Consider the following 23624-nt stretch of genomic DNA (forward strand, 5'->3'; position numbering starts at 1 on the left):
ACACCGGTCGATGGTAGGAAGAAGTGCTGAAGTCTAGGCTGTACAGTTTGTGTGGCAAGAACTCATTTATCATCACAAAAAAAAAAAAAAAAAAATTATATGTTTAAGCATAAATAATAAATATAAAAATGCGGTCTTCATTGTATCACCCGCACTAGAAATGATAAATTCTGGTAAGTAGAGTACTGGATGCATTTTTATTAACATTGATAGTAATTCCCAATGATAATTGTGTAAACAAAAGGACTAAGTTTGTGAAGAAGAAAAACAGAATAAATAAATAAATCTATTTAACATTTTTAAAGAATTACCCTCCCTTTAGAAAAAGAGACAAGAGCTCTTAGATGCAGTACATTAAATGATCAATAATAAGGATGTGGGATGTGCTTCTTTAACTATAGGCAGGGTGCATCACTTCTTGCCATGTCTGTTTTAAATGTTATTTATTGATTTATTGTATAATTAAAAATGAAAGTATGCAATAGGTTCGATCGCTACATTATTTTTCAGATGTCATCACATCGCCCACTTTTCACATCGCCATGCCAACACGGCAGCAGAAATGACCAGTGAACAAGATCGGTGAAGAAATTGCTCACAGGCTTCCTGTTTCCTGCAGAGAGACGAGAAGTTGCATTTGAACCATTTCAAAATCTATTTGGCTTTCTTGAGTAAAAAAGGAATTTGAATTTTCTACTGCAGTTCGTTTCCTCTTTCAAGATCTGGCTCGTATTCAGGGACACATTTTGTTGACCTCCTCCTCATCACACAGTCAAATCCTGTATGTGATGAAGATTCCTGACTGTGTGACCTCCTGCTGAGGAGGGCGAGCGAGGGGCCAAATCCCTGAGGGGACAGGGATTTGGTGACTCTTTGACCCTCTTCCCTCAGGCAGGAGGCTACGGTCCATCTGGACCAGAACCTCCCGCCACAAGAACAGCTTCTTCCCGGCTGCTATAAGACTCATGAAGATTTAATAATTCAGTCTCGGACTCATGAAGTCTTTACAACCGGTAACTTTTCTATTTGCACTGCGTGATTATATTAGTTTTACTGCTGCTGATACACATCTGTGGATCCACTCCTGGTACTGCTGTTTTTGTGGTGGGTTCTGTATCCATGTGTTTTGTTAACTTAGTGTGTTTTACGGTATACGCTGTAGTTTGCTTTTTATTATTGTCATTACTGTTACATGTTGCACCGAAACAAATTCCTAGTCTGTGAACCCTCATTGTGACAATGGAAATAAGCTGATTCTGATTCTCAAGCAGACACAGCGGAGCCCTGGTTTCTCAACGTGTGTGTGTGTGTGTGAAGGACAGAGAGGGTCTACTTTTGAAACAGCTTCCCATTCCACTGGCGTACTTGCATCCTGGCTCAAATCCAGAAGTGATTAAACCACAGCTCTGTTTGTCGCCACTGGCACCTCCCCAGCTTCGATCCTCGTCTCCATCCCACCCAGCCATCACCCCGTCCATTAGACATGTCAGATACTCCACTGCCTTTCTATCACCAAGCCATTGTTCCTGATGGGGGGAACCATTCTGTCAGATTACAGGATGTTAGGTGCTGAGGCGCAGGCTTACTTCCTGTTTGCCCAAGGCACACAGATCAGATGTCAACCTTCTGTCGTCCAAAACCATCAACCCTCTTTTCCTCCCTTCAGACTCCTCTCTGCGCCCGAAAAGGATGCCGACTAATAAACGTATGAGAGCGAACAATTTGGTCAAATTACTGCAGTTTGGCTTTGTAGGGCTAATTCTAATTAACTTTAGCAGACCTACTGAATGGATTTCTATTAAACTTGGTGGGAGGATGAGATTAGGGCCAGAACAGACCTCATTACCGAAGAATGGGAACATTTTCTGTTTGTTTTTAACATTATCTATTATCTTGATATATATTCTTTACTATCTATATGCATGCATCCTCATAAAGAACGAAGCACCGCCTTGTGCTTGAATCAGGACACACCAGATTGAATTATGTTACCCTGGAGGTAGTTTTTCCCAGCTGCTGTACAGCAGGGCTGGGAGCCTCATTACTAAGGCTTGATTGAATTAAACAGGACAGTTTGGTCTTGGTGGAGCTACACACGCTACCGAATGATGCCATTCTTGTTCTATGATACTCACTGGTTTTTTTCTAGGTGCAGCCTGAGCTCCTGGCCCTCAGCTGAGATCAGAACCAACGCCTCTGCGGGATGCTGGAAGAGGAGAAGAGGTTCAGTAAAAAAAAATGAACGCCTGTGTCAGGAAGCTTATTTGCCTTTGTGAGCCACACGGACAGAGAGTGACTCACCTCGCTGCTGACAGATCTCCCGTGTCTGTGGGGATGCAGCCATGTGGGATGTGTAATTTCATAATTCTTTACGTGCTGCAGGATTCCCTGTAGTTCAGCGTGCTTATTTCCTCCTATAAATCAGACACATGTTGCTTTCAGACACACACACACCAGGATTTGTCATGGCATTCTTGGTGCAAACTAATAAAACAAATATAAAAACAGCTGATTTTCTGCAGCAAATGCACTTAAGAGATTGAAACAATAATTGTCACGCTTTCACCACAAGAGATTATCATTTAAAAAAAAACGATCCAATTTCAGTTTTCGCTCGGAGAAAAACGAGCAGACTCACCCCCGAAGACGCCTCCTTCAGCGCAGCGGAGGAGAACGGCGAGCCACAAACACAGAGGAGGAGGAGGAGGACGCGCTCCTGGTCGCATTCTAACAGCGGACGGCTCCGGATGAATGCGCTAAGCTGAGACATAAATGTGCGGTGGGCGAGGGACGCGGGATCGCTGCTGATGAAGCGCGTCTGGATGAGATGCTTGCAGGAGCGCACATTTCTTTCATTCTCAACCCCCTCCCTCCCTTTCACGCGCGCACGAAGGGGTGAGGAGGGGGGGGGGGGGGGGTGAGGCAAGACGGGAAGGCAGGATATGATGAAAAGACGAGTGAACGAAATATTACAACAACGAAAAAAGACAGCGCCGAAAAATCTATCATTTTTGTGTTATTATTTTAGAATCTTTATTCCTATAAAAAAAATCAACAACTGCACTGACTGTTTGACCATAGAGCTAAAAAAGGAGTCTGCATTTCTAAAATCTTATTTATCTTATATATCGAAATGGAAAAAATAAATAAAGTTGAAGCAGCAAACAAAAATTTCCAACACATAGTTAAAAAAAAACTATTTTACAATTTAAGAGCTTTTTCAGATCTGTAGAGATTTACTGCTGCGAATGCCTGACTATGGTTGTTATTACACCGATAATTACATTACACTGAAAAGCGCAGTGACTAACAGAACAGTTTTCATGCCTTATCTGAGCCGTTATCTATGACTGCTATTCGCGTTTATGTACAGTACAACAGTTTTAAATGATGTCTGCCTTCATCTTTTACTGGAAGTATGTCATAAAAACTATTCTGAGTTGAATTAATTATTAATATGGTTATTATAATATATCATCATAATGGTTGTGCAGATTATTCCCTCTGTTTATTACAACCAACAACACTACAGGTTTAAATTTACACCCTGCATGTAAACACATGCCACCTTAAACCAACCCCGCCACATGTCTCAACACGCTTTGGCTTTTACGCGCAGCCATATGTTGAGTCACGTGCGTGGACGGCTCGGGAGGAGTCCAAATGAAAAGCCCCAAACACACACTCAGTCAAGAGTCACAGTCAGTCACTCTTGAGTCTTAGTAAAGACTCAAGAGTGTTTTTGATCATTAAATCATTGCTCTTAAGAACACACACACAAAATGATCCAAAGATGGCTGGAAGTTTAATCCCCTTACATTAAGTACAGTGCAGAAGACACATGCTTTAAACAAGGTCACCAAAACCAAAAATACACCAACAGCCGACAGTAACACAATATAGCGAGCTCCCGCTCCCAGCAGCCATTCGTAGTGAGCGGCTCATTTCTAAGTGTTATGATAAATACGCCACGGAGCACATGGAGGAGGATCGAGTGCACTCAGGGTGTGTGTGAGGTATTCTTAGCACCGATGACAGCGCATTCACATCTCTAAATGGTGACCTGGCTGCAAAACAAGGCCGCTCGACGCTGCCAACGTATTGGGTTTTACTCTACGCTGCTCTTTATTACTACAAACTGCCAGCCATAGTTACAATCTGTAGTAATCCTGGATCCCGGAATATTAAAATTCATCTTTAGGAACATGGATTCCAGGAAAAATCGACAACAGCTGAGATGAGAAATATCCACACATACCCTCGGCCAAGAGGAATCGTGATGAAGACAGTAATTGGCCGAATGACGGCAGTTTTTAGATGCCATTCATGGTATCAAATCGGGGTATATTTTTGGATTAGCCCAGAATAGGTTAGAGAGGAAAGGGCAGATGTGTGAGTCACTGTGACACTATATCAAAAGGCTGCAAAAAGATGCCATCACAGATGTCATGGCAACAGTTTAATCAATGAACGGAGCAATTTGTTCTAATTATATGAAGTCAGTTGTCAAAGTCTTCAGTGTCAGAAGACATTCTTCCAGGGGATTTAAGGGTCCCGAGCTTCATGGGTAACATACTTTATGAAATCTAGACATGCAGGTGTCAGGTTGTCCTATCATCTGTCCGCTGCTGGGGTGGGTCCACTTCAACCGTTCTGGCTCCACCTCAGTATTTTTTATTTAATTTTTTATCTCTGACAGCTGCACAGGAGCCGCTAGCCGCCCTCCTCCAGGATATCTGGGTGCTCCTGCCAGAACTGATCTCCTATAATGTCACAGTGGTAGTCCTGCACTCGACTCCTGCTCCGAGTCACAGTCAGATCCTTCTCCTCCTGGTTCGGTAGCTTCACACGTTTAGTGACGGTTTCGTCTTGCTGGACATAAAAAAAAGTGAGAAAAGGGATCAGTCAAGTTAAAGGTTAGGGGCCATTATAATAAACATAATTTCATTGTGTAACAATGACAAAAATAAAGCTTCCTTTCTTTCGTCTCATCTCTGCTGTAACAAATCTGTCCTGGAAAGACTAAAGGAAGTCACTGCCTGATCAAAAAGTACTTCAACACACTGTATTAATAATATTCTAGAACGTTGTTTTTAAAGTAAGAATTACAAAGAACTAAAACAAACAACATAAAATAATAATTACTGAATTCTGAAGAGGGTGGTACGCTGTTTATGCTAAGCTAACTCTTCCCTTGCCATGGCTTCAGGTTTAATAGGCCAGAGTGTTACAATAAGACAAAGAAACAAAAATAATGATTTGATAATTTAAAAAAATCTCTCGCTCTATATATATGTATTCCTGCAATTTGATTTCAAATTTAGTATTATTAGCATTTGATAATGAACACAATAAAATAACGACCTGCTGTTTCACACACAAGGATCTGAAATTTGCCGATTAATTTGCAAATGTTTACTGTCAAAATAATATTTTTGGGGGAAAAAAAAAATACTCATCACAATTTTCCAGAGCCCAAAGTGATATATTCAAACTGCTACTTCATGAATGACAAAGAAAAAGCAGCAAAGCAAGCAAAGCAGCAAGCAGTTTGACATTTCTGCTTCAACAATGACTGAAATGATTAGCAGATTTTAAAGTAGCTCTCAAGGTAATTTTTCCAACCCACTAATCGATTGCAACTCTAGATCCAAACAACAGCCAAGTGCAAAAAGAAAGTTTCTAGACGCAGCACAGAAAGAGGCTTTCCAGTGAGTTTCTCTGAAATAACTGCAGACTCATCCTTTTTTATGTGCTCACCTTCTCCCAGATGAGGCTGATTCCTTTCCTATGAAGAGCTGATTCGTTGTTATAGTTGATGCCAAAGTCAGAGAACAGGATCTCATTTTTATCTGCAGCCAAAGTTCCCTGGAGAGAGACAACAGTTAATAAATAATACATGCCTGCGAAGTTTACAGAAACATCAGCTCACAAAAGATGCCTCACTGTGCACAGAAACAAATCTTACTATCACAGAGAAAACTAAACCGGTGATCATCGCTTCACAGTTTCAAAATTAAGAATGTGTTCAGTAGGTTATAAAGAAATGGGGTGTTAAACGTTAACAGGGTTGATGGGCAGTGAATGACTCATACTGCCCAAACATCCAGCCAGAGCCAACATTTCTCTTTCCCCATCAGCTGTCGTCACATGGCAGGAGTTTCCCCTCACAGCCCACTGGAGAACGAAGCGCCTTCCAGAGAACAGCTGTGTCAGTCAGTGACAGCTGCCAGAAATAGAGACCGACCTGATGTTCTGTGGAAACATTCTGCCCCTTCTGCTCAATTAGACGTGTTAGTTCTCTGTGCGCCACATAGTTACCTTTAATTCAATCGTCACAAGCACAGCTCACCGGAAACCAGAGAAGCTGCAACCTGTCTATTTCCTTAATGAAACCACACACACCCCCCCCTCCCCCCTCCCACACACACATTAAACTGACAGTCTGATATACAGAAAGTGCAGAAAACATTTAGGATAATTCCTAACTTATTTTAATGTTTTTTTCTGGTGCAGTAATGTGTCATTTAAAAACCATGTAAGCAAGAGAAACTCTTTCTGCTTGTCTGACAATGATTTAAACAAACAAACATTCGAACCATTTTGCACAACCATTGTCTTTACAGTCCACTAGGCAGCACTCTGATACCCGCCACTGGGTTTGGTTTATACTCTCTGGAATAAATGCTCGATTTGATCTTCTCTTGTCCCCATGAAAATGAATAACAAAACTCTTTTAGCGTTTCCCTTTGATGTCTGTCAGAGCTTATTTCAGTCTTACTTTTAAGCGCTCCTCTGCCTGGGCTGTGGTGAGTCCTCCCTTTTGCACTAATGCCCAAAACACTGTGTTATACAAATTATTAATGTGACCTGAAAGACACAGAAAGGCATACGGTTCGTCAGTATAATGAACACAATCATTTAAAAGTCAAACGTGCACAGTAGGCACTTACAATCTGCTTGCCTCCAGCTGAGATAGTCTCTGAGGTTTCTGTTGCTAGGATACAGAATCACACGCCCATCAAAGCCTGGGGGGTACAGGAGTGACTGGGCCCCAAAAAACTCCTTCCAGTAAAACACATAGGAGGAAGAGAACTGGGAGGCCACGTGGGTCATCAGCTTACTTTAGCAAGAGAAAGAAAGAAATGATGTCAGACAAAACATAGCAATATGTTTGATCCTCGTGCAAGAATAACAGGAACGTAAAGCACCTGGCTCTCCTCTTAAACAACGACGACGTCCTTTTAAAAACAAAGCTGAACTCATCACTTTGACCGTACGCAATGATGATATCCTCCAGTTCACTCATGACAGCGCGAGCACTCCGGGTCATCAGGCCCAACGCTCTGTCATCGTTGGGCTTCGAAAACGCGTGCTGCTCTGCAAACCTGCAACAAGAGAGGATGTACCACAGGAATATTCACAGGAATACGCAGCTTGAAATGGGAGACTTACTTGTGGAAGTTACGTCCATCCAGTCTCACAACAATGTAACAGTTTCGTAAACAACTGTCATCAGTTTCAAAGCTGCGGACATACTCAAATTTGCTCTTGGCCATGTTGCTGGAACTAGAACAAAAACAGGACGAGGGATTGGAAACACAAAATCTGACACGTCCACCAAATCCACAGGCTTTTCCGATCCCCATGAAAGTGAACCTAGGGGGGGAAAAAAACAGTAATAACACGATATTAGCTTACAGATCAATGAACTGGACATTTTGTTTGACGTATTTTTGATTGATGCAATATTTACAAAGCGATGCAACTCATTAGGGGACAAATTCCACAACAAATAACTTGGTGTCACTAACAATAATGTCCGTCCGTCAATAATATAACAGAGGAAAATACTTACACTTACATGTATAGTGGAGTTTTGTCCTGGGTTCAAGCAATAAGCAAAAAAGAGAATCACTTCTTCCAAGACACTGAACTCCACATGCCAATGTCTTTACATTTAATGAACTGAAAAAAGACAATAATAATTTTATGATCAGTGACTTATATAATATGTGCTATCATCTACTATCTTCATTTTTCAGACTTCATCTCTCACGCGTTGGATTGGGCACGGTCCGTTAATAAATTATGTCGTACGGGTACAGCTGACCGTACGAACAAAGGTTCCATGGCGTAGTTTCAAACAAACATCATTTAAAAAAAGAAAGGCACCGTTAAATGAATGATTTAAAAAAAGATTTCCAGCATTTAAGAAAAGAAAAACACTATCAGATGTTAATTTATGAATGTGCTGCGTCGTGGTGTAATCTATCCATAAACATATACCAATAATCCTCAATGTTTTAGCGTCATCTTGTGGTGCGGTGTGAGAGCAACAAAGATCGTATATTAGAAAGAAGATGCGGAAACACGTTTTGGGGAACTTATAGAGAATTCCATTAATATTTACGATTTTGCATAAAAATACATAAAAATAAAATTATTGCAATAAAAGCTACTCAAATATGACGTTTGGACTGGACAGTACCAGATGATTGACACGCATTATGGTGTTTGAAAGCTCTTCAGAGTGAACCTCAGCTTCAAAAGACTACAACTTTCCCATGATTCATAGCTTTTCCTGTTCGGTTGTTTTCAAACATGGAGGAGAGGAAGAGAATAAATGTCAAACCAGACAGCAATGACGGGGAAACGGCGACAGGACAACAGGACGGACCGGACGGACCGGACGAACCGGACGAACCGGACGAACCGGAGACGGGCAGCAAAGCCGCGGACTGTGACGCAGATCAAACCGACGTGTGCTCTGAAACGTTTGACCCGGTCTTGGCCTTGTACTCACCGTCCGTCCGGCTTCCCTTCCCAAATGTCAGATGCTTTAACAACGTGTCGGAGTATGAGAGCTTCCTGAAGGGCGGCAGGGGCCGAGCCAAGCCGGAGAACGTGGAGAAAAGGCGCCTGAAAGCCATGAAAGGGGTGGCGGACCCGGCGCGCATCGAGAGGCTGAAGAAGCTCGTCGTGAACAATCCGGTGACCCCGGAGGGGGAGAGCAGCGGGACGCCGAGGAGGAGGCGGAAGAGCCAGAAGAATGTCCTGACCAGGATGTCCTGTAGGTTCTACTACCTGCAGTACTTACACTAGTACTACTGTGCTTTCAGCGTGTCCCGTGGGGGGTCGCTACTACTACTACATACATACTAACTATACACGTATCACCACAGCAAACCAACGTTCTCCACTTCACCCTGTCCTTTGCCTCGTCCTCCCCAACACCAGCCACTCTCATGTCCTCCCTCACTCCGTCCATGTATCGTCTCCTGGGTCGACCTCTAGCCCTGTTCCCTGGCAGCTCCATCCTCAGCATCCTTCTACCGATATAGTCCCCGTCTCTCCTCTGGACATGTCCAAACCATCAAAGTCTGGTCTCTCTGACCTTGTCTCCCAAACGTTTAACCTTCACTGTCCCTCTTATTGTCTCATTTATAATCCTACCCAACCTGGTCACTCCCAAGGAGAACATCAGCATCTTCATCTTCGCCACTTCTAGCTCCGCCTCCTTTCTCTTCCTCAGAGCCACTGTCTCTAAGCCGTCCATCATGGCTGTCCTCCACTGTCTTGTAGACCTTTCTCTTCATCCTCACTTCATCCTCTCCTATCACAGAGCACACCTGATACTTTCCTCCACCCGTTCCAGCCTGCCTGCACACGATTCTTCACCTCCTTTCCACATTCTCTCCATCACTCTGCTCTGTTGACCCCGAGGTACCTGAAGTCCTCCACCTCCTTTACGTCTGCTCCTTGTAACTTCACTGTTCCACCTGGAACCTTCTCATTTACATGCAAGTACCCTGTTTCATTCCTGCTCACCTTCATTCCTCTCTTTTCTAGAGCAGACCTCCACTTCTCTAGATTCTCCTCTACCTGCTACCTGCAGATAACAATGTCATCTGCAAACATCATATTCCAAGGAGCTTCCTGTCTCACCTCATCTGTTAGTCTCTCCGTCACCATGGAAAACAAAAAGGGGCTCGGAGCTGGTCCCTGGTGCATCCCACCTCTACACCGAACCCCCCTGTTACTCCCATGAGGGGAACGAGCTGCTTGTGCTCTCCGAGTGCTCTTCTAGTTTCTGCTCTGCTGTGTTTTTAGTGTGTAAAGACAGTCCATTGGGGGAGCTGCATCGATGTGTTCAGGAGAGGATAAGGGTCAAAGTCCACATCAGGACGTTTAAGGGACTGAGGGGCGTGTGCTCTGGATTTGTGGTGGCCTTCGACAAGTTTTGGAACATGGTGAGCAGACATTTACTCACTCAGAGTTTGAGACGAATCACACTCGCCTTTAATGGTCACCATTTCTTTGTCTTTTTCTCTACCAGGCGATGGTGGATGTCGACGAGACGTACAGAGAGCCTCTGCTGGGAGAGGCGCTCTACCACGAGAAAGCCCTCACCGTCACCCGGGTAGGCTCTGGTCCGTACTTCCTACGCAGTAACAGCTAAACTCTGTCGGAGTTTCATCCTGTTGATTTGGCAGCACGGCCCAGTTTTGTGTTTTGTTTCTTTGCTCCTTAAAATATTCAAAACTGCTCTGCCGTTAAAAAAGACATTACTGTCGTCTTATTTTGTGGCTACATTAAATTAATAATTGCGGTCCGGCAGACCCAGTAGCTGGATGAGGAGGTTCTGATAATATAGCTCTGCTGTGGAACTCATTCTTAGATTATGCTAAAGTTTGGCCGGGTGGCCCGATTCACTGCTCTCTGTATAGATGGCAGGATGGCATTTTATTATTAAAAGGTTATTTCTGGAAAATGCTGACCATAAAATATATTAAGATGTGGTTTTAAGTCAAAGCCACCAAATGACGTGAGCGAAACCCCCTGAACAGCTCTTTGAGAAGCTGAAGATCCAGGAGAGCTCAGCAGGCGACGAGCACGGGGCCCGGGAAACGGCGAGGAAACGCCAGCCTGCTCGGGACACTGGCAGGAGGGGGCACGGCGGGACCGGGTCCGAGCGGGAAGAACACAAAGCGTCGCCGAAGGCCCGGGGACCAGAGGTCTGTCAAAGGAAAGGCACGCAGGCGTACGGCAGAGTCCACACACGCCACGTCAAGCAGCTCTTCATCCGGGGCGAGAACATCGTCCTGGTCAACCCGCAGCCACTTTGATGTTTGTTTCTCTGTTTGATTACCGTATTACCCTGTGAAATGTACGTTGCGTTTAACACTGAACATCCTGGAGGAAAGCAGGAAGCAAGCAAGGACAATTGTTATATCATATTGATGTGGAATAAAACCTTCTAAGGTAATTCCTTGTTTGAGTTTCTTTCGTGTGTCCTGCAGTACGGCGGGTCGCCGGCAGGTGGCAGCACAAATCCACTGGCCCCCCCATCTGGTATAGGCCATTGTCATCTTGTCCTTTTTTGTTGCTTTCCCCGTTAGTCTGAACAGCAATGACAGCGCAGTCTCTGCGGACTTCATAAATGCATTCTGAATAATTGAGTTTGTGAAGCTGGAGATTGCAGACGGCACTCGGAAGCTGTCATTCGTCTCGACGTCTCGGATTGCTTTTACTCTTTAATGGGGACATTAGCCATAAAAGCACGATTTACTGCATTTCATGGGAGTTGTGAAGATGTTTTTGTTGTTGTTAGAGGCAGAGGTTACTTTTGGATGTTTCTGGGTCTTTAGCTCGTCTGCTATTTGATTTGACTGGAGATTAATTGACCCTCATTATATTTTCTTACCATAGATATAGGACAGTTTCTCGCAGTTGATGCTCATCCATATACTAATATAATGTATCAGAATATCATTAGCGTAGCCCACATAGCACTTCCTCTCCAGAGAATGAGAATGGGGTCGATTGTTTAATGCAAGCTGTGTTTTAGTGGCGTCACGCTTCCAGTTTGTTCCAGCAAACCGTAACACAATGAGACACAACTCAGATACACAATCTTTCTCCTTATCGTTCCAGAGTAATTAGGCCATCCATCTCTCCGGGACGAACCGGAAAATTAATCAGCTGGATGAATATTGAAATATCAAGGACGCAAAGTGTCAACGGTTCTTAAATGCAACGCCAGTATCATTCTTACTAATTATCACCCCCCAGTTTGTGAGAAGGGGGGGGATGAGGAGGAGGAGGGGGGGTCATTCTGTCTTTCTGTAAACATTATTATAGTTTGGAGCGCAACTCAAAACAAGTTCCACTTTTACATGAAACGAACATCAGTGAGTTCTGCTTTTTGACGTCATAGTTCCAGAAGCATCCAGCATTTTTCAGATTTTTTTTTTTTCCTATTTAAGAAGGTTTAAAAAAAATTATGTGGAGGCAATTAAAATTTAAGGAAATTCAAAACCTTGAAATGTAAAATTTCTCAACACGTCAGCTGCCTCCTGATCATTCCAAGTTTTTACTCAAACGTTAAACCTCCAGGAATTTACACGACTGTTTGCTGTGGCTCTCCCCCCACCGTCTAAAAGTCATCTTCTCTCTGTTCTTGTGACGCTGATGCCTCCCAGCTTTTAGACGTGTTCACCCTCAGTCAGCTGACTCACACCTGCTGTACAGTTAGAACCTGGCTTTCTGCCTCGGCCGCGCACTAAAGCGCTCATTTCCCTAAGTCAGGCAATGAAGTTAAACTTAAATGTAATTTAAACGCCAGTGGCTTCTCTTCTGCTGCCTGAAGCTCCTTTGATCGAGGCTAACGACACGGCACGCCAAATAACACACACCATTAACACATTTCAATCTACGGTTTAATGTTTTGAAGAATCTCAATGCTTGAATCAAACTGAATTGGGAGTCAAGATGTTTAAAAAAAATGTTAGCTTCAGTGACAATCCCACGGTGAAGACCGAAATGATTTATAGTAGAAAATGGATCAAGCCTTACTGGTATATTAAATAAAAGACAGCAAACTGATTTTGGTCATTTCAATGCTCCGGACTACTGAAAGGCTACTGTGTTAGTGTGCTCGGCCTCTTGAACCCCTGGGAGAGAATCCCGTCTAATCCTCTTGGGCCTCTGATCAGTGAATAATTCATCTAATGCTTGATCAAACAAGCTAATCAGGCCAGCGAGGTTTCCTGATCAATCACTCGTTACAAGGGTCAGAAGGCAAACTTCATCAGGCACTTAACCCACTGAGGAGAGATGAATATCAGTTCGGTTGGCGAGTGGGATTGCTCACGGACCGCGCCCTCACCCCAACAAACGCGGCGCACTGGGCGAGCACGAACTGCACCCCGATGGTAAAAAAATAGATACATCTTGTACAGTTTTCCTGGAAATCAGAAATAATTCCAACCCTGGACTGTAAAGACGGAATGGAAGACGGCGTTTACTGCGATGGACACGGAACAGAAACGGACGAATGGTGGAACCTTCCCAGCCCATCGATGCATTTCAACCTCGGGTTCCTCCCGAGGTCCGAACAGAGAGGGAATAAATGCATGAACGGGACGACGGAACGGTGACTGCAAGCCTCCGTTCTAACAAACGTCTACAGAGAGCAGGCCCGACTCGAGGCGCACGCCGTCCTGGTGGACGTCCTCGTCACTGCAGTCACACCGTCTCCTTCAAGAAGGCTCATGGAAGAGAACAGGCAAAGGTCTTCCAGGCACGCCGGGCGAGAATAAAGAACCCACAACCCCCCCCCCCCCCCCCCCCCCGCATGAGGCTTATTAGACTGACTATTTCACTGATTATAATCTACACGAGTAAAATATAGATTTATATATCGATAAAGGCCACAAATGTCTGCTGAAGGAGAAACGCCTTCCGTTACTCAATAATAATGGTCTTCACTCATTCGTCACTAACTGGAGCACGGATAGTCCACGTGCACGGCGTGCACGGCGTGCAGACGGAAGGCGTCGCTGTGCTTCGGCGCCGGTCGGAGTTCATACTTGATTTGGTCTACGTGAAGCAACTTCGCGGCCGCTTCGTCCGATCTTCATAACTTATTTAAGGGCTCCAGATTTCTATTTACAAATCACAGGAAGAGGTAACTCGACATTCTTAAATGTACACAAAGATAAAATGGCTGATCACGTTAATCGATCTCTTCATTCAGTAAAGTTATTGAGAATAGATCTCAAAGAATTATGGAGCTACGCATTGTTTTTTTGCTAGTCTGGTGATTTCACTTGATTGAGGCTATAAAGCAAATCCCCCGATACGCTCTCGGTGGAACTTTCCCTTCAGCTGCTGACGCACGATGAGCCGAGTGGGCGCGGCGCCGTCCGTGCGTCTGACCGCTACCGAGGACAGACAGCACCGGTTCACGCATCAACACACTCGATGAGAGCCGCATCATTACTCAGCATTATATTTAAAAAAACTTCGATTGTGGGGATTCGGTATTCTGATAATTGACATTATTCAAGTACTTTTTGTTTGCAGCTCGTAACAATCCTTCACCAATGGACGGAGAGAGAGAGAGAGAGAGACACAAACCAACATCGCTCCCCTCCCCCCCCTCCCCTCCCTGGTAATCTTCGCTCTCCAGCTTCATCACTTTCCAAAATTAGCAAAGTCAGCAAAGGCATCGTGTTTGGGCTGCTGGACCATTGCAGGGTTCATCATCCCCATCCCCACAGCGCTGGGCATTCCCATGTTCATCCCCATCCCCATCATGTTGTGGCTGGGGGCCATTCCCATTCCCATTCCCATGCCAGCACCAGGGTGCATCATCGGATTTACAGGTGGTCTGACTGCTACATGTCCGAGGCTCATGACAGAAAATCCCTGGGAGAGCAAGTTGGCGTTGCCTGGAGACGAGAGCAAAAAACCCAATGAACAAAAGTGCCAAATTGTAAATCGCACCTGTGTCAGGTCGCCCGGCGACAGCGTCGCGGCTCGATCGCTCCTCTCACCGTGCTGGAGGGTGTGCAGGGAGGGCTGGCTCGGCTTCGGAGGATGCACGCCTGGGCCCAGGAAGTCCAAGCTGATGTTAACCGAGGGGTCCGACCAGGTGGAGGGGACGGACGCCTTGGCCCCACCACCGTGAGGGGTCATTGCCTGCTGCACGGGCTGAAGAGGCACGACAGACTGCGGCTGGAGGGGACCCCCCATGGTTTGCACGGGCTGGCAAAGACGGACAACGTTAGAGAAACAGCCAATCAGGAAAAACATACAGCCAGCAGACGAACGTGGAACCGAAGGCTTGAGCCACTGAACCTCTTTCATGTCTTTATCACTAAAACATTCCATCTAAACTACCGACAGTAAAACGGAGAGGTGGGTGTCTGCTGACTGAAGTGGAATTTTTTTTTTTTTAGTAGGTCAACAACCTTTAAATTTGGAAATACAGTCGGCATCCGCCCGTTTCTGTTGATTAAAAAAAAAAAAAAGTTTTTGGAACTCAATTCTGATTGTTCTCATTCTGAATGTCAGTGAAGGCAGGAGTGGGCGGTTAGCTGGGGGGGGGGTCTCTGGGGGAGCGGAGCATCTGGTGAGGCAGCATGTTCATCCTCCACCATCAAACGAGGTACATGTTTATCACACGGGCAAACGTGTGTGGTCAACAGGAAGAGTAATCCATGAGTTCACAACAGTAACTGGTGAAATACGATCTTAGCGTGTTTTAAAAGTACTATTATCCTACTACAAGTACTATCTGACTTGCAGTACCGGTACATGCCACTGGATCCCTGATCTCAGTGATCCCATCAGGACGCTGTGCCTCCTTCGGTATCGGGGTTCATGCGTGCCATCGTTCCTACCTGCGACCTGGACTGCGGCAGGATTGTGCTGGATACGCTCTGAGTGTTGCTCATGCTGAAGTTCAGGCTCTGGGAGGAGGTGATTGACTGAGTCGGCCCCATTAAGTCAAACAGGTCCGCTGAGACGGGGGCGGGGGTCGGGGTAGGGGTGGGGGCGGGGGCAGCTCCTGCTGTCATGGCACCGAAAAGGTCATTTCTGCCGTTGTCGACCGCCTGAGCCGATGCTGGCATTTGACCTCCAGGGAAGGCGTTCCACTCCCCGAAGTCTCTGTTGCTGCTCGCGGCTGCTGCTACGACAACCGTAGAAAACAGGGATTTATTTGTAAAGAACTTTGCAAGTCGTTGCAAACAAGTTCCGTGAACATATCTGAGCCCGTCACAGCACAGTGGAGTATAAACTGTTCAGTGAGGCCAGCCTAGCTTTACCCAGAGCATCTCAGTGACCACTGCTAGCACGTCTGAATTTTTCATTAAACCTGGCTGCGCTTGTGTTCTCCACCCCTCCACTCCCAACTTCTTCCTCTGTCCCCGTCTCCTTGTCATCCGTAACAGGAGCTGATGTGTGTCTGTTCTTGTTATGCAGAGCAGGTAGCATGCTCCATATGGCCAGAGCTTCCCTCCCAGCATTCCTCTGAATATTCTAGCAGTATGGCTGCAACAGAACAACACACGGACACGCGCGGACACGCAAAGTCTTTCAAACCAACCAGTTCCTGCAGACAGGCCGGCAGAGGCAGAAGGCGAGGAGAAGTCGGCAAATCCACTGATCAGGTCTGCATTGAGAAACGGACATAAACACATCGGGTTTAAGCAAGCGAGCGCCGGGCGCCGTTCCACCGGAGTTAGCATTTCTTCAGCGTCACAACTGCAGGAGGGAAGGGAGGGACGGTGGCATTCGATGGGTGGAGAACAGCAAACATCTGCTCAGCACTCTGAAAACATCTGGCACACTTAGTTCCTATGCATCAAGTCCCCCCTCCCCCCCCTGCCCTCCCTGAAGTCTGAAGTGAGCTTCAGCAGCTGGGCCCCGTCGCTGCAGAGTCTCCTCCTGTCCTGGACCACGGTTTTATCGCCGAGAGGTCCTTTCTGGCTCTACTGCCGTTTTACCAGTGCAACGTGGGAAAACCGCTACTGACTATTTGAAAACATATTGCCCCCCCCCCCCCCCCATTCTGAGAGATAACTTGTTTTTCTTGGAACGATTTAAAAGGTTCTCACCAAAGACACTTTTCTCCCAGTAAAGTTGGGAATACCCTCCTAAACGGACATCAAACAGGCCTTTGTCGATCCCCACTGGATGCGTAGTAGCGCTACTTATATTCTTATCTCGCGTCCAGATGCATTCTACAGCTAATCGCCACATAGGAGACGACGCATGGACACAAAGCCTATGAAACCCCCCCGTTGATGACATCACAAGCCTTCCAAGCTCGTGGAAGAGAAGACATCAAACAAGCGCGTAGAACTACGTGTGAGGATATTTCTTTAGATTCCGCGCATCATACCTGTGGCAGCAGGCTGGCTCGGCGTCGCGTCGAGCATAAAGAGGTCAGCGAACGCGGCGCTGGAGGGCTGAGGCGCTGCTGGCTGGGACTGGGGAGACGAAGAAGGATGAGGGTTCAGTGAACGCGCCACCGTGCGGCAGCAACGCGCTCCAGCTACCTGTTTGGCGGAAGCGTCTGGACTCTTGTCTCCCGTGTAGTGGGCCGCGGCGCCCAAGTCCACTTTCTTGGACGGGACGCCCCTCTTTCGCGTTGCCGTAGTCGTTTCCGTCGACTGGACAATTTGTACGCTCTTGGTGGTAACGGTCTCCTCTTCATCTTTGAATTCTTTTCCTGGCTGGCCATTGTGAGACGGGCGACCCCGGTCCTCTTCGTCACTACGGAGTCAATCAAATCTCCCGTAAGACAAGCAGTTAGGTATGGATGCAGCGTCTTTGTACAAACTACACCACTAATAAAATGGAGGAGGATAGATTTATACTGCCATTTTGTGCTTATCTGATGACATCACAGCATTATTCGTGGGCGGGGGTGTATTTGTGGGTATATTTGTGGGTATATTTGTGGGAATACTGCTTGTTAACCTGAATCGATCTGGCGAGTCGTCTTTTTCCTTCTTCCTAAACTTGCTTATGGTGTCATCGATGGTGCTGCCGATTTTATCGCTGATCTCCCCCAGCTTCTCGCTGAAGGGAAACTGCCCTTTATTCCTGTCCCAGTCGTCGTCCCACCTCGGGCGACTCTCGTTGGAGTCGTACCTGTCCCCCGCTGGAGTCCAGCAGGCAGAGTGGGGATTATAGACACTAAACACAAACGTATACTTAACGCGTCTACTGATATTCCTGTCCACGCCGAACGCTTACGGTAGCCTCGGTATCCCATGCTGTCCGACGACACGCCGATGTATTTGTCTTTGTTCTTCTTCGCCTTTTTCCTCTCTTCCCTGAGCCTTTCATCATCCTGGATGAAGTCCACCATCTCCTTCACCTTCTGACGCACATTCACGCCTTGGTCCTTCCCATTCTCATCTGTGCGAGCAGAAATATACTTCGACATTAACTGATTGGGAACTTTTTGCCACAACGACAGCAACCACATCTCTGGCTGGAAAGTCGAATGCCGTCTGTAAATTGAACCTTAAATACACCCGTGGACGGAAAACGGCTTGAGAGCTGTATGTGTGTGTGTGTGTGTGTGCGTGTGTGCGTGTGTGTGTGTGTGAGAGAAGGATTAGTGGACTATGGTCTTTATCCTTTCGTCACAGTTTGCACTGATGCCCGTGTTTATAAACGGAGTAATTCAACAAACCAAATCTAATACGAAGGACAGCGTTTTTGTTCAGGTACTGGCCAAACAAAAAGACGGTATAAATGATGCCAATAAATCCATGTGGTACCTTACCCACACAATGGTAGCTCTCTAGTGATCTCAGGTCATACAGATGTTCTCTGGAACTGGTAACAACCCTCTCTGATCCATTCCTGATCAGATGGGCCAGGAGCAGCAGGGACTGAGAAACAGACACATATTAGTTCGATCCGTTTTCATCCTGAACCTGCTGTTAAAACGTTTCTCTCCAATGGATCTGAACTTGATTTAGGTCATATCAGAACCGTGCGCCAGACTTCACGCCTCATGTCGTAATTAAGCGTGTGTTTATGGGCCATTGCAACATTCGGACCGTGGCAGACCTTGTAGACTCTCCTCCAGTTCTTCTTGTTATCCCTGAGCATACGGGCCCACAGCATGTTCATCACCTCCGGGAACTGCTCGTACATAAATGTGGATCTGTTTAAAAGAGAAAGAGGGAAACAATGTTTTTATTTGCAATGCGATTTCCAGCCTTTGATCAAGGACTGCGGCGACCCAGGAACTAAACTAAAAAGTATTTCAGGAACAAGTTCCTTCAGCATTTATGAGAGAAAACATCCTAAGAACTGGCAAGGATTAGACAAATCACACGAATAAACAAAAAATGTGGCGGCTTTTAACGTGTCACTCTGGAAGGAGCAAAGTGCATACAGAAAGTTAATACATTTAGAATGGAATCAATTCATTGTGCAAGTAATGTGACTTTCATCGATGCTGGATAAGACACACAGAGGTGGAAAGAGATGCTGAGACACGAAGGTCTGAAGTTTTAGCTCGTCAGTGTTTGGTTTGTTCTTCATTATGAATCAAGCGGTTCAGAAGATGAATGAATGAATTAAACATTCAGTCCCGTGAGGTCTTTTTTCCCCCACAACAATTCCAGTTACTATATATTAATACAGATACTATTATTGATTGACAGTGACTTTTATTACCACTGACAGTAGTACAGTGGTTTCTGTCAGGAACCGATACATGAAATGTTTCAGCAGTGGTGCCACTTTATTCACATAAAGAACCTCGGTGCTTCGCAGCAGGACATGTTGTGCTGCTCTCACCTAGAGATTTCACTCATCAGCTGTCCCGATGGCCCCCAGGCGTCATCATTGGTGGCTTCTCTGACTTTAGACTCCACCTCTGAATAGTTCATCACCACATTGGTTCTAAACAACAGCAGGACAAAGAAACAAAAAACACTTTCATCCATCAGGCCAATGCGGAGTGTCGTATAAAACATTCGGCATACGAGTGGAAACAATGTGCTCCATTAAGACCTTGGGCCAACGCAGAGGATAATAAATGACAGGTTCTCTTATTAAAGCCTCGCCCACACACTGTAAAAGGACTACGGAACAATAGAGAGTGTTTGTGTGTGGCAAGAAAAACTGGACCAAACAAAAGGTTGGATTGACTGCATTGAGAATAAACATAAAGGTGATGCACCAATCACTGAGTGATACAGGGCTGTGGTTGGTGAAGGAGAGCTCCTGCTAGTTCACCTGCTTAGAAACCAACTAAAAGCAAAAACATTTCAAATGTCACCCTCCTGGTTCAAGGGTTTATTAAAGTGGTTGTATCCGCATCACTGGTTTTCTGAATTTGATAAAGTTTTACCAGAACAGCAGAAGGAGCGAAACATTCACAGGCATGATTAGAGAGTCATAAATCCACCGACGCACAAGTCCTCCTATAAATCGCCACACCCAGCCAGCATTACAAGGCAGAACTCAAAAGCATTTATCGGAAATATAGAATCAATACAGGTCCAACGTCGTCTACTTGCATCGAGCTTAGCTTTGTTTGCATGTGCCTCTTCTAAAGCTGATTCCAAACTACACTGAAGAACAGATCTAAATGTGGAGTTTGACACAACTTTAATCTCCTACTCATTTTGGTTGTGTAATCAATTCCTATACATTTGCGACATCGGGACTTCTACTTGAAAGTATGTTTTGCATACAGCCCAGGCATTTTTCTTATTCCAGAAAGCTATGTGAGCGCAGTTATGACCGTTGCCAAATCATGTTGAGCCAAAATGTTTGCATCGCCTCATTCCTCCCTCACTACTGCCACATCAGCAATAAAGATTCACCGGGCCTGAAAGAGCAGCATTGGTTGGATGGGTGGAAACACACCCTCCCTGTGGTTCTGTGTGCAGCATGAGGTTACTACACTGACAACGTGTTCTCTTTTGCCAACAGAATTATTTGAAGATAACCACGCCGTGTGCAATAGCAAATAAAACAGTTCTTCTTACAGTCGATTCTGAGCTGAGAGATCCTTCACAGACTTCATGTTTGACTGGTAAAATAATAACTCAGTTCAGTTTACGACAAAGTTTCACCTGCGTTTTTGGAATGTGGTCATCATGCTCCAGTTCAGGTTTCATTAAGTTTTGAGGAGTCTGATTACTTTGTGTGCTACATTACTAACAACATTCCCGGAATCTCTCGAGCTATGTTATATCGCTAAAAGACTTGAATGACACACAAAACAAACTAGAAAACGACAATCAGAGATTGCAGACCCTCGCCTCCAATAGACTATTGGATCTTGTGAGACAGTAAACAGGGCTTCCGGATCAGAGGGGCCAAACCTGCTCTAGCTTGCTGCTCCGGAACGTACTACAAGACACTTTCTGGACTCTTTTTCCCATCATGCCATTCGTGTCCCTCCCTCTTAAAGTGGCGGTTTACAGCACAGGCACAATTCCAGATGTAAAAATAATAATTCTAGAATCTGGATCCAGATCAACGCCATTCTCGGGGAGGACCGAGCCACGGACAGAACCTTGCTTGTGTAAAAATTTCAAGTCGATTGGGTTACTAGTTTTTGACTTATGCGCTCGGACAGACGGACAAACAAACAGACAGACAAACAGACAAACAAACAAACAAACGCACCCAATTGCAATACCCTCGCCTCCTCTTCGGTGAGGGTAAAAAGGATGTGACGCAGTAACATAAATCTTGTCTCGATATTACGAAGCCTGTCCCAGATACAAGCCAAATAAAAGGGAAGTGTCAAGGCACACACTATGATAAAGATTTAGTGCTGTATCTGCCCCCCAAAATAATTTGCCGTTACTGATGAACCTGACTGCATTTCTTCAAATAAAAGTTCCTTTCATTAATTGTTAGACCCACTTGCAACAAAAACGTTTAAAAAATCTATTTTAAGAAAATTATATTTATATCAACATTCAAAGAAATTGGGAGAAAAATAAATATGGAAACTCCCTTCCTTTAATTTAATAAACTTACATCTCTCTCTCTCTCTCACTCACACACACACACAAACCATGTTCAGAGAGTAACACTCAAAGTCGTGCATTTCTGGATGTGTTCAGGAAATTAGACAACGAACCCTGAAAAAAAATTATGGATATTGCGCAATTTCCTACCACAGCGCTGCAGTACAATACAGCAATATTCACATTTATTCAGCAGCTAAAGTTAAACCGGAGTTAACAGCAGAGCAAAATGCCCAAGGAATTGCTGAAGTTCACTGTCCAGAAGATCAGGCAGTCCCATTACTGCCACTGACCATGCAGGCTTGGACTGCCAGCAACCTGCAAGGTCCCCTTAAGGGTGGAAATATGTTGATTATGCTGATCCGTGTGTCTATTTGGACAGAGAGACATTTACGGCACTGTGGAATAACATAAATGATGTTTCTTTTTACTACTTACTGCACTCGCAGAGGTCCATCACCAAGTTAAAAACCTCCAAAGGTTCACAAGTCAATGGATAAGCAGCCTGACATGCGCCTCTTGTTTATTATCATCTCATAGTTCTCATGTTCTAAAATGAAGGTGGTATAAACATATTTGATAAGAATGCTAGATGATGCACATTGAATTAAAGGTTTCATAGTTTTGTGGCGAAAAGGCTTGCCACAAAACTCATGAAGCGTTATAATATATACCTTTTGATATACTAGGGTTTAACGCGTGTTTTCAAACCAACAACTTCGTGTAGATACGCAGCCTTGCGTGCATGTCAACAAAAACTAAAGGTCAGTTGCCAAGCAGCACAACTGATTCAGCTGCTAGGGATACTGTACTGTAGCATAAAGTGTGATTAGCTTTAACAATCACAGCAACATTTTATGACGGTGGTTTTCAAAACATGGCATGACTATATGAGCGAAAAAAGAAAGTTAACATTCCCCGTTTAATATTCATTCCACAGAGCTGTCAAACTAGCTTAGCAGGCTAGCCTACTCTGCTAGGTGCCTGGCTGGAGGGCTGAATAATTAGCTAGCTTGTTAGCTCAGTGTGTTAGCTCGGTCTCTCAGAGGAAACGCACATCGGAGCGCCCTTATCATAACAGTATTTTTTTAGTTTGCTCATCTCGCATTAACTACACGACTAAGGAAAACAAGTGTGACGAAGAAGGGGTTATAATACTTTCGACAAGCAGCTAAATAACTCGCTGGTAGCATACGGGCTAACTAACTTGTTAGAGTAACGTGACGTCAAAGTTTTTGGGTACGTGTCTCCTTCAAACAGGTAGACTACAGGCACACAATGACATCAAACGGCATTAGACAATCAGGATCTACTTACGCTTTATCAACCAGCTCCCTGACCTTCCACATGTTCAGCATGTTGGCTCCCGTGAGAATAAGCTTTCTGCCTCGATGAACCCTCGACTCCGGACGAACACCGAAACCAAACCTCGTTACTCTCGTCCTGGAAACTGGAAAGTAAACTCTTCACCTCCGTTTCAAGACAGGAGGCGCAAACGGCACCACCGGGGCAGAGCGGAAACAGGAAGTACCGCCGCCACGGAACAGCATTGAGGAAGCAGTTCACAGTCAAATTATTGTACACAACATTGTGCAAAATAAAATTACATTAAATACAAAATAAATACATAGAAACAAGGTCAGGTGGTATTCATCTACCTGGACCATGCATGGTCATGATTTTTCTGTCTGAGGAAAATTCAAACAAAATCATGCGTACTGTAATCACCTGCCCTCTGACCAATGCAATGAAATAGAAACACCATCATTTGCTGGACTGATTATCAACCAAAATTCAAATTACTCC

The 23624-nt window shown here is 45.0% G+C and overlaps 4 protein-coding genes across 4 annotated transcripts in view; 1 reads left to right on the forward strand and 3 right to left on the reverse strand.

The window, feature by feature from the left end:
- The window catches only part of adam19b (ADAM metallopeptidase domain 19b), a 14777-nt gene extending 12051 nt beyond the window's left edge, over nucleotides 1–2726 (reverse strand). The window contains exons 1-3 of the mRNA XM_068740796.1: nucleotides 2639–2726; nucleotides 2302–2414; nucleotides 2136–2206 (exon numbers count right to left, since the gene is read on the reverse strand). Of these exons, the coding sequence (XP_068596897.1) occupies nucleotides 2136–2206; nucleotides 2302–2414; nucleotides 2639–2726 (272 nt within the window). The remainder of the gene's footprint in view (nucleotides 1–2135; nucleotides 2207–2301; nucleotides 2415–2638) is intronic.
- Nucleotides 2727–3801: 1075 nt separating this feature from the next.
- Nucleotides 3802–7562, reverse strand: thg1l (tRNA-histidine guanylyltransferase 1-like). The gene is made up of 6 exons (XM_068740452.1): nucleotides 7456–7562; nucleotides 7212–7388; nucleotides 6954–7123; nucleotides 6782–6870; nucleotides 5757–5868; nucleotides 3802–4868 (listed from the first exon to the last, which is right to left on the reverse strand). The coding sequence occupies exons 1-6, from the start codon at nucleotides 7557–7559 to the stop codon at nucleotides 4714–4716; spliced, it is 807 nt and encodes a 268-aa protein (XP_068596553.1). The 5' UTR covers nucleotides 7560–7562; the 3' UTR covers nucleotides 3802–4713.
- Nucleotides 7563–8604: 1042 nt separating this feature from the next.
- Nucleotides 8605–11220, forward strand: lsm11 (LSM11, U7 small nuclear RNA associated). The gene is made up of 4 exons (XM_068740589.1): nucleotides 8605–9073; nucleotides 10114–10253; nucleotides 10340–10423; nucleotides 10851–11220. The coding sequence occupies exons 1-4, from the start codon at nucleotides 8605–8607 to the stop codon at nucleotides 11127–11129; spliced, it is 972 nt and encodes a 323-aa protein (XP_068596690.1). The 3' UTR covers nucleotides 11130–11220.
- Nucleotides 11221–13648: 2428 nt separating this feature from the next.
- On the reverse strand, nucleotides 13649–23223 carry clint1a (clathrin interactor 1a). Its single transcript, XM_068740261.1, has 12 exons — nucleotides 23136–23223; nucleotides 19624–19728; nucleotides 18886–18982; nucleotides 18596–18704; nucleotides 18058–18222; nucleotides 17779–17962; nucleotides 17355–17571; nucleotides 17198–17285; nucleotides 16400–16465; nucleotides 15693–15982; nucleotides 14844–15054; nucleotides 13649–14738 (listed from the first exon to the last, which is right to left on the reverse strand). The coding sequence occupies exons 1-12, from the start codon at nucleotides 23174–23176 to the stop codon at nucleotides 14482–14484; spliced, it is 1830 nt and encodes a 609-aa protein (XP_068596362.1). The 5' UTR covers nucleotides 23177–23223; the 3' UTR covers nucleotides 13649–14481.
- Nucleotides 23224–23624: the final 401 nt, after the last annotated feature.

Source organism: Brachionichthys hirsutus, chromosome 6 (assembly GCF_040956055.1).
Source record: "Brachionichthys hirsutus isolate HB-005 chromosome 6, CSIRO-AGI_Bhir_v1, whole genome shotgun sequence".
NCBI classification, from domain to species: Eukaryota; Metazoa; Chordata; class Actinopteri; order Lophiiformes; family Brachionichthyidae; genus Brachionichthys; species Brachionichthys hirsutus.